The following is a 14,263-nucleotide window of genomic DNA, read 5'->3' as shown; positions in this document are numbered from 1 at the left end:
AACTGATTTTTTCATCTGGATTTGACTTTGAAGACCTATAAATCAAAAAGTAAAGCAGATATCAACAAAAGCTCCCATTAAGTTGTAGAGCATTACAAATAGAACATGTGTGTCAAATTTCATGGTCATAGACCTATGGGAAGTGGAAAAGTTTTGGGGGGGGGGGCAAAATTCTGACATCGCCGAATTACCATTTTGAGATATAAGCATTTTTAGTCTAGAAACACTAAATAATTTTTTTAATTCACATTTGAGAAACACTTAAATTTAAATATTGATATTTGTATTGATTTATATTTTTCCCAAATTACTAAAACAGTTTACACCATAAATTGCTGTTTACTTTGCTGTAAATAATATTGTTATGAAATTCCTTAACTATCGCAGCTTGAAAAACAATCAAATACAAAAGAAATGATTTATATAGTAATAACATAAGAACGAGCTGCTATTTCTAGTACTTTTCCGTGACTTATCATCTTGTATTGGCAATAACTTTAGATAGGAATGTCCGATTGTAACCAAACAAAGACCAAATTAAAGCTCAGAAATAGTACAATTCTAACAAAATCTTCATTTTTACAAGGGTTTGGGAAGTTGACCTGTGGTCCCCCCTTAAATGAAAGAGCACACTTACATTTCAATGAGCAATGGTCAATTCTCTTGAAAATCTTGTGCAAAAGTTACAATTTTCGCCTGTTTTGTCATACGGTTGTAAATTCAATGAACTATGACTTTGCTAAAGAGCGCTTACAAATTGATATGTACTTGTTGGTTAAAAAATTGCGGGGTTTACCTGGTAATCCGTGATGGTTGTAACTTTAACATGTGTCTAACAGTGATTGAAAGTAATTCTTGCTACAGTAGGTCATATTTTTTTTTATACAAATGCAAGAGTACCATGAATTGTTTCAGCTTTCATCGCTAAACTACAACTAATTTCCGTTTTAACGTTTATGAATCATACAGAGCTATTTTACAACTATATTTAATACATGCCCGTTTCCCGTGAGACCTGAAATTCTTTTTCTTGTATTTCATCATTTTGACACATGAATCAAGGCATAAATAAGAAAATTCAGTAAAACGCGATATGCGCCATTGTTGTATTGTATTGTTTTATCAATATTTATTGTCATTTTACATTACTGTTCATTACTTTTATAATGATCACAATCACATTAAACAAAGTAGTGGCCCATAGTTATCAATAATAAAAAATATATAAAATAATAATTCTAATACAAAAACAAAAATACATAAGGCATCTTTATGATTTATTGCATTTTGCATCTGAACTCATAGCAGCTATTGAATGTATTACGCACTGATAAGAGAAACATAGCTTTTGAAATGGTTTAAGGTTATAGCAACTATTTTAAACTGTTGCGATTTGGTAGTTCACAGCCTCTTGCGAATGGTAGTGAGCTTTGGCAAAAATTGCATTGATCATTTTATAGTGAGTGTGCAGAAGAATTCAAATATCACATATATACTTTTGTATATGTCCTGTTTTTCTTGAGTTATGTTGTAAAAGAGCTTAAAGAACAGCACTTTTGTAAAACGTAACACAACTCATTAAGCAAGTTTCCAAAGTATATAATTTGTAGAATGAACTTTTGCAAAACAGCAAAGTATTATTTTTCAATAATATATTGATTTAGATAATGACAATCGATTTTGTGGTTGCTTCGACCAACAATACCTAGTCTACTCTTAATGTCCCTGCTGAAGTTAGAAGAAAGAGAGAGAAACAGAAATTGAGAGACGAACGTATTAGCGCTAATCTGTCGTGCAATTCAAGGTCGTTCACACAGTTAAAGCAATTATCAGTGATTTTGCAGACTGGAGCACCCTAAAATTGATCCAAGTTCAGATTTTTACACTTTAATTTGCATTGGATTATGCTTCCATTGTTTTTGACAATCTGGTTTATTATCATTGACCGTTTGGTGGTGCTGTTAATTTGAACGGAACTTCCTGATAATTCATATGATTCCATGGAAAGTAAACTAGGAGGGGGAAGTGTTGTTGGGCCAAAGGAGTTTTCGAAATTCGGCTTCTGCACCAAAATAGAATACTACGAGTGTATTTTCCTTCGAGAATGGTTTATAGATATGCAACACAAAAAAGTACTTTCTTTCTCAAATAGAACTACCAAAACTCTTATTTTCCTTTTTCCGTTTTTGGTATTGATAATAGAGTTGCTAATCCCAATATTATTAATGATCAATTACAGGTCTTTCTATTGCGTTAGCTCCGTTGCTGAAACATGTACCTCTTGCCGTACTATTTGGTGTCTTTCTTTACATGGGAGTGAGTTCGCTAAATGGAATACAATTTGCTGATCGTGTATTTATGTTGCTTATGCCAGTAAAACACCACGCCGACGAAAAATATGTCAGAGGAGTAAGTAGAATCATCAATTGTTCAAAGAAGTTTTGCCATTTTATTCATACCAAACAGCTATATAGCTTCGACTATAAATACGTATTTATAAATACGCACGTAACTATACCAAGACCAACCACCAAGTGTGACAGGATAAGGATAGCTTGGGGGATTCCGAACTGTGGATATAAAAACAACATTTTGAACGTATATTTGCTGACGGATAAAATATTTTTCGACAACGTTTATAACAAGTGAAAACAAAAGACAATCTAGTGTCGCTTTATTGCCTTTGTATTGCCTTTGTACAGAAAGACAATCCGCTGTGCTGGCAGTCACTTCCAGACTAACTGTGTGGAGGTGGTCATGTGCGTATTTATAAATACGTATTTATAAATATAGTCGAAGCTGGCTGCCAAAGAATTATAACTACATATATATATATATTGACCTTCGCAACTTGCCAAAAGCGAAATTCTGTTGACACCGTAAATACGCTGTTTAAATTTTTAATGAAGACGTTTTTCGTTTTTAGATTTATCTACAACCTGTTTGGAATTTAAACATGCTATTTGTTCTAATGGCTCGGTCACCTACCTTTGCATAGTAAATTTTAGATGTGTTCGGAAACTTCATGTATCTTCAATACGAAAGGTCAACATTATCGTATGATGGTCGGCTTTTTCCTCCCAGCTACAAGCACTTTAAATATATCATCCTTCGAGGACTTTTAAATGTTAAAAATATCAATTTTGATTAATTTGCCATAAAATTTGTATTGTGTAAAGGAGGGTAACCGAGCCCTTAAAACAAAAAACAAACAAAACAAAAACAAACAAACAAAACGAAACAAAACAAAAAACAACAGTTCTTCGGTAGCAATCTATAAAGCAATGTTGTTTTAACTTTTCTGTTGGTATAGTCAATGCAATCTATACAATAGCAAAAGGACGTTTTCTATTAGCATGCTATAAAGGCATACCGTAAAACCTCGTCTACAGGCCTATAGAGTACTTCTGATGAAACCTAATTAATCTAGGCGCTATTATGAAATTTGATTAAATAAATTACAGAACCAAGCATATACAAACAAGTATTATTGTCAGGCCAATCTATTTTACGCATATTTTACGCATGTATCGTATTAATTGAGCTTTAATCAAAAACACTATAATATTCTTGTAGACGAGGTTTTACGGTATATCTATACCATCTCCAAGATGCTCATTTACAGCCATATTAAGAGTCACTGAGCCTCTTTAGGAGTTACCATGGTAACAGGTTGCTGAAATTGATATAATGTAGCAATAGCTCCCTTAATGCTGGCAAAAAGTGTTTGATTTAGCCTTCCACTCCAAATGATTCCAATGTGCCGATGAATGTATAGATGAGTTGACTTCTGACGGCAATGCCTGGCAGTATGCACACGCATCATCACGATTTCCATTGTTTTTTGCCTGTCAGTATGCGCGCGCATTATATTTTGTTCATTTGTTCAGGGCTCGTGCTTTTAAAAATAAGGCTATGTAACAGTATAGTGGTTGTATGTGGTTCACTCAAGCATATCGATATACCAGGCCTTTGCTTTTGTGGATAAACATTGAGGTCAACTCATCTATATTTACGAGCAGTTGATCGCGAACAAAGAGGCGAAAGGCTGAAACGGGTGGGTAAGGAAGCGGGGTTAGAAGTAGTAGCAGTTGGCAATTTTGCCGCCTTCCGGAGCTTTCGGATATAGCGGTAATAGCAAAGAAGGAGTAGGATTGGGTACGAAAGAGGGTTTAAAACCTATAATAGTAGTAGTACTTGTAGTAGCCGGCATGACAACCAATTCACCTGTATTTCTTTCTCTTTCTAATAGATTCGCACATGGCGTATGCATATGTTTACACTCATTCAGTTGGCATGTGTAGCTATGTTATGGTCGGTCAAGATATCCCCAGCTGCTCTGGCATTCCCATTCTTCTTAATCATATTAGTTCCAATTCGAGGACAATTGAAGAGGATATTTACTCAAGAAGAACTCGCAGCGGTAAGTGTTATGTTATTTTTACATTAAGTCACTATTCAATACGTGATCAAAATCTAGAAATGTTGGTATTATGAATGCAGTGATGTCAGCGATGATGTCACTTAAAGACCATGCCCATTACATGTCATAACATAATAACATTGTTCGAGCTTAATGCTCTGCATGCTAGCCATAGGCTTCAATACAAAAAAAATGCAAGTTTTGAGATATTTTCCCAAAATATCAAGAGCTATCACAAGAACCACTGAACCAATACCTTGTTTGTACTCATTTTAATGCATTTTTCATGTTGATTCCAAATATGGTCATGAAAATTTACGTTTCTGAAATTTTTGAAATTTTAAAATTGTTTTGAAACATGTCGTCTGCATTCGACACCCGCGTGAAGAGAGTTAAAGACCATCCCATTACATGCCATAACATTGTTCGAGCTTAACATCTTAAAGACTAATGAATGAAAATGTCACAAAGATGGCTTTCCACTCGCTACACTTTGTCTCTATCACGCCCAGGTTCAAAAATTCCATGCATACTAGCTAGAATAATCATAATGGAAAGTTATGAAGACCGGTGTCCATAAAAAATATGGCCATGCCGCTATCATATTTGTCGCTATGCGTAATTCTTGAAGATTAGCTGTTTTAATGCCGGATTGGCATAATTGACAAATGAGATGTATTGTTTATTTTGGTGCCGTTAACAATGGTTAATGCAAATCAATTTATTGGCTGATCAGCAGTCGTTCATCTGTTCATAGAGATCATTGTCCAAACAGATAAAAGATCACTACTTATTATGCTAACAAGTACGATCCCAATTTGACCTAATTACGATCGCGTTTCTATAATACTTGAGCAAGAAAATCTTTATTTGATTAATTTTTCTTTATTATTAGACAATTTGAATACTTATCCTTCACTTATAAGCAATCTATAAACAATTTTAATTTTTTACACTTTCCCTGGGATCACTAAATGGGTCTTTAAGTATGTATTAGCATAAGTGAATAATACATTGTATTTCCGTGAGTGTTAGGAAGGAGAAAAGGAAATGTTGTGCCATTGCATGTATTTTGCTGTGAGCTGATAAGTACCGTAATCTATCATGCTAACCAGGTTTATAAGTCACTTATTGTACAGGATGTCCCTAAAATAACTGCACACCCGAACCAAACATAAGTAAATATATATAATCTGATATGGTGAGGAATACAAGATCTACGAGTTTTGACAATTGTCCGCTCCGTTCTTGAAATTACGACCGTTCCACGGATACAAATATCGATCAACCTGCAGCTCAATGCGCCATGATCAGTGGTAGTCCAGAGATACAGATCTTTCCATTTATTGGTTGATATTTGAATCTAAGCTACCAGATGTACCATTTCTTTCCCGACTTGTTGCCTTGTTTAATATAAATACTTGGACGGCAACTACGCACATACATTCTACCCAAAATTCCACCCAAAACCATGCCACCCTTTAAGAAAATGGGGTTTTCGACATCATTCGCAAAAGGTTATAAAAGGTTGTCAGAAAACCTTTAAATGTCGGGTTATATAAAGGGTATATTAAGAGTATAAAACGTTTTCATAACATTAAAAACATTTTTTGATAATCTACTGCTCAGCAAACAAAAATGTTTTACAGAAAACGTTTAAATGTCGGGTTATATAAAGGGTATAAAAACGTTTTAATAACAATACAAAAACATTCTTGAAAACTTGATACAAAATATTCTAAACAGAATGTTATTTTGGGGTTGAAAAAATATTTTGCGAAAAATGTTTGCCCAAAATATTTGCAATAACGTTTTAAAAACGTTTTCATGACCTTTATATAACCCGACATTTAAATGTTATTAAACGGTTTTGAAAAATACATTTTCAGAACATTTCTGTGTTTGCTGGGTTCAAATATTTTAACATAATGTTATTTAAGTATTGACAAAATATTTGGCAAAAATGTTTGCAATAATAGTTTAAAATAACATTTTTGAAAACATTTAAAAATATTGTTGTAGTGTGTTTTTCATACAAAACGTTTTACAACGTTATCATGACCTTTATATAACCCGACATTTTAATGTTATTAAAACGTTTTTACCTAAACCAAAAGCCAAAATGTAACTTATTTAAAACGTTTTTAAAACGTTTTTGTGTTTGCTGGGCAGTTCTTTCAGGGACAACCTGTACAATATTTCAAATAATTTTAAACATGTATGAATGACCCAAAGTCAATTGTTGTCTTTTAATGTCTTTGTGACAGATTGATGCTGCAGAGGCCGGGGATCCCGAACCAGTGAAGGAAGACTAAGAAACCGTATGCAGATTCCATTTCGTTTCACTACCTGGAGAGAATTGATCAATAATTGAATTCCCGTCTGAGGTTCGAGTTGACCAGATCACAAGGATGTCATTGTCGCTAGAGGCAGTATATATCACAAATGGGTCAAAGTGTTACATAACATAAAAATGACCTTGTGTGGTATTTAGTTCCCAGGAAGTGAGTTTTGCCTGAAGCAATTTGTGGTTAAATGTTGATCTCTCACTACAAGAGTTATTACCGTCGATTTGGTTGAAAAAGGAGGTGAGACATGATCAAATCTCTCCAGGTAACAAAACGTAATGCGACAAAAATGTGAACATGGATTGCGTCGGATATTTATTCTATTCCGTGATGAATAGTTATTGCATTTGTTACGTAAGTCGATCTTCGTAATGAGCATAGTCCTACGAGTAGGACCTGTTTTTCTTCGTTACCTGCGAAAGATTAAAATAATCTGAAAGTCCACTAACCGCGCCTCCTGAACAAAAGGCTGTGATGATTTTAGGAATTATTTGGGTTTCCTTCTAGTGGACTATGCTGGGTGATCTGTAGATAAAAAGGCCACTGGTCGGACAGCTATATTCATGTAAAACAGACAGACAAAAATATCAGATTTCAGCATGATGAAGAGCTGGTCTCATTATAATAAGTTATTTTATACAAGTATTTATGTAAATATAAGTTTTTATTGGTTTTGAAGATGTGCAATATGACATTTAGGGATGTTTATTATTTTGTTGTTGTATGTAAATTTATGTTTATTTCTGTTGTATGTAAAGGATGAGGGTGGGCGAGGATTACCATATGCATGGTAGGCAACACTCGTCCATATCTTGGGAATATTTGGAGGAGGATTGATATCTGAAAATAAATTAGGAAGAATTGAACGATGAAAAAGAAAAGAAAAGGAATAAAGAAGGGAAGTGAAAATGCACAAGGAAGTAACTGCACGAAAGGAAAGGGACCGGATGATCTAAGTTCTTACTGATTTTGTTGTTGTTTAAAGTTCACCCTTGGGTTTTCATTTGACAAACATTGCCTATTTCAGATCAGAGGGGTATCTTTACTGAGAGATTCGCTAATGAAACCTATATTTTATGAGAAAGCAACGAATGTTTTATTCCCAATTATCCAATTGATATTTCATTTTGTGTGTTATGTCCGTTTTTACATTTTGATATTGTAGGTATTGTATATATCATACTACCAAAAAGAGTTATTGTTCATAGCGATCTTAAGACAGTAAATGATTTACGTATCCTTTGAGTAACTGGATACATTTTTACACGAATAAGCACATTTCCACAGTGAATAAGCTATCATAATCATGTAGCGAAAGCTCTCAGATGAGCAAACTTATTTTGCTTTGACAATTATAGGTTTTAGAGTTGTAAACATGTTTTGAATCGTTCCATTTAAATAATAATATCCATGATCTTTCCAATCGATGAAGAAATGTTGAAATTTTCTTTGGAAAAATGCTCTCAATTATTTTGATCATCTTTTCTTGCACCTTTTATGTATTCCTTATAAACTGAGCTCAAAAAGAAACTTATAATTTGTGAATCACAAGGTCATATCTTAAAATACTGTCAATCAAAATGAACCAAAATTACACACAGGATTACCTTAATATTCTACTCAAAACACATGTCAGTAACCAAGCAGTTGTCCAACTGACACAACAGCAAAATGCACTGCCATGGGACAGCTTCCTGGACTTCCTTCACTTTCACAGCCCAACATTTGGCACCCAGGACAACAAATCTGTGAGAATGCACACAAGATCCTTGCACAGATGATAAAACGGTGCTGCTTTCTGCTTTTCATACACTTTTTTCATGAAACAGGGCTGGGCTGTGAATGTGGTCCAGGAAGCTGTCCCATGTCAGTGCATTTTGCTGTTCTGTCAGTTGGATAACTGCTTGGTTACTGACATGTGTTAAGAGTAGAGTATTGAAGTAAATCTGTGTGTAAATTTGGTTCAATTTGATGGACAGGATTTCAAGATATGACCTTGTGAAAAATTATAAGTTTCTTTTTGAGCTCAGTTTATTTCACAATATTTCCCTCAAATTAACATGAAAGGAGCTATTACGGAAACTAACACTAACGTGTTAAATAACTTTGTTACTTTGCAGTCAGATAAAAATAATCTGGACATTCTCCACCTGCACTCTGCCACCGGACCTTTATGATTTCCAGCCATGCTACATATAATTAATATGAAATCATACGAGGGCTTATTAATATGCTCGTGCGTGGGCACGTGGAATGATATGTATGATGAGAGGTGTGGGCTTCCTATATATTTTAATATTTTGTTCTCAGTTCTACAAATCTTAAGCATTTGTTAAGTGTACGAGTTAACATATGTTTCAAAAGTATCATTTAGTTCCTTGTATCCTTGTACACTTGGAAAATAATCACAATTTCAAAACTGTACAATATCGGGGTAAATTTGTTGTTTTTAATAGATGCACTATCTAATCCTGCACATTATGACACCGCATTGAATCCAATGTGACCTCAAGAAGTAAAGTTACAGGCAATTAAATAGACGAAGGTCCTGTTTTAAAAGTGACAAACTGGCCTATACAAGGTGCAAAAATATTCCAACAAGCGCAACAAAGAGACAACACAGATTCTTCAATGAAGCGTTATTTAAAGCAGTTTTTATTTCAGTTTTTACTTCTCATAACTTTACTTCTCATAATTTCATAACTTTCACGTTATTTGTCAGTTCTTTTGTTTCAGTTTTCTTTTGTTCCTTTTGCTTTTAAATTAAAGCCAAATGCCATTCACCACTCTCAAACCAGATGTCTAGTCTGTGGAGTTTTGAATAGGCCTGTTTGTCACTTTTAAAACTGGACCTTCGTCTAATTAAATGCTTGTAACTTTACTTCTTGAAGTCACATTGGATTCAATGTGGTGTCACAGTGTGCAGGATTAGATAGTGCATCTATTAAAAAAACCAAATTGTGATTATTTTTCCAAGTGGAATTAATTGGATTAGATTAAGGCATTAGGTTAAGGCATCGGAGGGGAGTATGCATGACCTAGCTATGTTTGCACTTAAATTTTGAGACAAATCAAGATGACACACAAGAATAATGGTATGGGTTATATAAAGGCGATCCCATGGTTTTCTGCCCCATGTGCATGATTTTTCTCGGTAGGAAGAACCGTTCACAAACGTTCGTTTTAATATTAGCCTTAACTCACTCAAAAATCACAAGACATGGAAAAATATGATTATTTGCTTTTTTATTTTTTTTCTATGAAATTAGTGTATTGATATTTAAGAAGTACACCGAAGTGTTTTAGTTAAATGGCAACAACTGAAAAAGTATAATATTGTTCATGAGGAACTTGAACATTTATGATGATCTTGAAGAATTGTACGTGTAAAATAAATATGTATATTATGTAATGAATTAAATTTATCATATACAATATATAAGTTGGATGTTTTACTTTATGTAATAACGTACGACCAAAAATTAACGACCATTGCAACGAGTGTATCATTAAATTGTAATATTTTAAAGTAGGCCTATGTTATGGGATCAAATTATAGAATTATGTTTTTAATAAATTAGAACATCTCCGGCGTGTTTATGTTTGCGAGATTGTACAAACCTGTTGCGTCCGTTATTTAATGCTGTGCGTGCTAGCCATGCGCTTCAATGGAAAGTTTTGAAATATTTTCTCAAAATATCAAGAGATATCTTAAGAACTACTGAATCAATACTAGGCATGTTTGTACTCATTTTAATGCATTTTTCATGCAGATTCCAAATATGGTCATGAAAATTTAAATTTCTGAAATTTTTGAATTTTAAATTTTTTTTTGAAACATGTCGTCTGCAGTCGACACCCGCGTGAAGAGAGTCAATATATCATACTAGTGTACCATACATTCATGTGAGTAGCACATGATGTTATAATTGCTGCTTCCTAGATCCTCCCTTCCCATATACTCGAACGATAAACGTTGTAAATTTATCATCAAGTTCCCATTAAGGCTACACAATCTGTCCTCAAATTTGATGCAGGTAGTCACCTCCAATTTTGTTTTCTGAAAATAAATATCATAGGAAGAAAATTCATAGTGCATCTAAAAGGTAAAGGTGTAAGGAGTCTTATTTTTAGTAATAGTTTTATTCTGAGTCAAAGGGAAACCGTTCAACTGCAAGTGTTTGTATTTTGTATCAGATTCATTTCGGAAAGCGGATTTTGTTGAAATTTTATAGGTTGTTAAAGGGTGTCTCCGACAATCAACCTTATAGTTAGAAAAATAATTATCAAGAACGAATCACGTGGATTTATTTAAAACAAACTCATATTGACCATACAAACGAATAAAAACAGCCGGCTCTCATCACGCGATATTCAAAATTCCCGCGCCGAAATTGTCTAGTGCAATGACGTCATGGTTATTTGTGCTCAATTGTTGTCAGCCTTCATTGTATTACTGGGACGTCATTGCACTGGACAATTTCGGCGCCCGGGAATTGTGAATATCGCGTGTTGAGAGACGGCAGGTATTAATTCGTTTTATGGTCAATATGAGTTTGTTTGAAATAAAACCACGTTATTCCTGCTTGATAATTAATTTTGTAACATAGGCCTAAGGCATAATGTTGTGATTACCGGAGTGTTCCTTTAACATAATAGAGAGAAATTATTATTATGTTAATACAGTGTGTCCCCAAAATATCGGGTGAATGAATTTGGACATAAGTCGAAAAATTCGAAGGTAAAAGTGATGATGTAACAGGATTAACTACCATATAAATATTTTAAAACAATTTTTTGAATATATCGCACTGCACTAGCACGTTCACGCGGTACCTCTACATTGAACCATAGTCAAAGACCTTGACCGTATTCTTTGACCTTGTGATTCACAAGTTGTGAAAAATTAGAAGTTTCTTTTTTGGCTCAGTTTAGGTAAGAGGACTAAATTAAATGAGATACACAAACTGGATCGTATTCTTTAGAATATTCATATCATGCTAATACCTACTATACTGATCACTCGCCTCTGTAAGATTAGTATCTTTATAAAGAGCGGTATTGTATTCAATCTATGATTGCGGACATACACAGGTGATGAGTGCAACCTCCTTGTAGTGCAGGGAGATATATTCAAACATTGTTTTAACCTATTGCTATGGTAATCAATCCTCTTACATCATCACTTCTATAGCGAATAGACATTGGAATCAAAAAATAAAAAAGCTCCCCGTAGCTGATTTTATTGTGCACCCTATACGCAAATTTTATTTGATTCGGTTGGCTGGTTGCGAAGAAATGAGCGCTTACATAACAGACGCTCACTCAGTTTGTGTATCTCATTTAATTTAGTCCTCTTACCTAAACTGAGCTAAAAAAAGAAACTTGTAATTTTTCACAACTTGTGAATCACAAGGTCATCTTAAAATCATGTGCATCAAAATTAACCAAAATTACACACAGGATTGCTTCAATACTCTACTCAAAACACATGTCAGTAACCAAGCAGTTGTCCAACTTACACAGAAGCAAAAATCACTGACACGGAACAGCTTCCTGGACCACTTTCACAGCCCAATATTTGGCACCCAGTACAAGATATCTGTGAGAATGCACATAAGATCCTGACACAGATGATGAAACGGTGCTGCTTTCTGCTTTTCACGCACTTTCTTCAAGAAACAGGTCTTGTTCCACACTATTCTACTTACTCTTTGGGAATTATAACCTGTGCAAGGATCTTGTACTTATTCTCACAAATTTCTTGTATTATGTGCCAATTATTGGGCTGTGAATGTGGTCCAGGAAGCTGTTCCATGTCAGTGCATTTTGCTGTTGTGTCAGTTGGATAACTGCTTGGTTACTGACATGTCTTTAGAGCAGAGTATTTTAAGGATTTTAAGATATGACCATGTGAAAAATTATAAGTTTCTTTTTGAGCTCAGTTTATTTTTTATAGCCGACGGTGTTATATTATTCATGCTTTCACTGAGGGCGAACATCCTGAATATAACTTCTGATTTGCCATCATATTGATGGATTCATGTAATTGGATAGCTATATTAGCAATTTTAATTCTTTATGCAATATGTTAAACTGAGCAATATCATGTCATTAATGTTTTTGTTTAAAATTGAAACTTTTGCATCCATTATTCATGACAATATTTGAAGCAACAGTTTGTCCAAGGAAACTTTAATTCTCGCAGTTGGAAGCTTCCCAGGGTTAGTTCTTTATGTTGTGCAATATGTTATATTTTTAACTTTCCAACGAACATTTGAGCCAAGAATGACAATACTTAAATGCTTACAGCTTTATTTGTGATTTTGATATCATGCAATATTTTGTTGATGTCTTAAGATATTTAAATTGTGCATTACCATTTCATGGAAATATTCCAAAAACATTAATGTGTGATAAATCTTTATCTTTTTAGAATGTAATTCGATATGTCTGATGTGCTCTCATGTCCAAGAAAATACTGTGCAAACTTTGCAATCCGAGCCCTAAACACGTACTCGTACATGTATTAGCTTACAACCTTATTAATATATATATATATATATCTATCAACCCGTCTTGCCAACCACGATTTACTCCAAGCGTTTAATTTTGTTGCAAGTCATGACAGTAGGGAAAGTATGAACTTGGGACGAAGATTGTTCATCCACATAATGGGATGGTTGTGTGATGGAGCCACCATGATATCATATAGTAGTACGGTGTAATAAAATTTATGACCCCTATTTCTCCAACATGAAGATTTTGATAAACAATTAAAACATGTTAAACAATTTCTGCAATTTACATTATATAAATGAATTTTGATTATGCCCAAAACATTTCTGGAGTCAATTGATTATGTAATAACCACCTGTTTTTGCCATTCTATTTGATTCTTATCTGTCTAATACAAACTATCTGCTGCCAATCTGATTACGTTGCGACATCCGCGATGGCATCCGCATGTTTCGTGACAGTTATTTACATTCTTTGAATACAAGGCCCCTTCTGAAATTCTGCCAGATAAAAGTCCCAAGATGAAATCACTTTGCAACTTGAATCGTTCTCTAACTGGCAGCTTAATTTATGAGCTTTGAGTTAGGGGCTGGGTGGAGAGAGAGGCAAGTAAGGTAAAACGCCTTGCCAATGTGAACGACACGATCGATGGCACCGCCAGGGGTCGAACTCGCAATCCACGGATTGCAAGGCAGAGCCTGTACCGCTGCGCCACCGTGTTCCCCATTTGTTTCTCTTGACAAGAAAACTTACTGTCTAGCGTATTCACTGTAGGGCCTAATTTACTACATCAGTAAACATTCTAAAAGTGTAAAAAGTAACATGTAAAAATGACATGTGTGGGAAATAGTGTAATTTAAGATTGACAGAATGTCCCTTTGAGCAATATACGATGAGTACAGCACTCATTGAAAGCACATTTCATTGCAAAATGAGTGATTCACACAAGTAAAAATATAAATCTGAACAAACG

General features: G+C 34.3%; 1 protein-coding gene across 1 annotated transcript in view; it reads left to right on the top strand.

Moving 5' to 3' along the window:
• LOC140168172 (band 3 anion transport protein-like) overlaps positions 1 to 8,314 on the top strand; it is a 48,861-nt gene extending 40,547 nt beyond the window's left edge. The window contains exons 15-17 of the mRNA XM_072191501.1: positions 2,240 to 2,409; positions 4,253 to 4,423; positions 6,691 to 8,314. Coding sequence (XP_072047602.1) covers positions 2,240 to 2,409; positions 4,253 to 4,423; positions 6,691 to 6,738 — 389 coding nt within the window. The 3' untranslated portion in view covers positions 6,739 to 8,314. The remainder of the gene's footprint in view (positions 1 to 2,239; positions 2,410 to 4,252; positions 4,424 to 6,690) is intronic.
• Positions 8,315 to 14,263: the final 5,949 nt, after the last annotated feature.

This window comes from Amphiura filiformis, chromosome 13, assembly GCF_039555335.1.
Source record: "Amphiura filiformis chromosome 13, Afil_fr2py, whole genome shotgun sequence".
Classification (NCBI taxonomy): Eukaryota; Metazoa; Echinodermata; class Ophiuroidea; order Amphilepidida; family Amphiuridae; genus Amphiura; species Amphiura filiformis.
The sequence above is the reverse complement of the archived record's forward strand: the minus strand, read 5'-3'. Positions and strand labels throughout refer to the sequence as shown.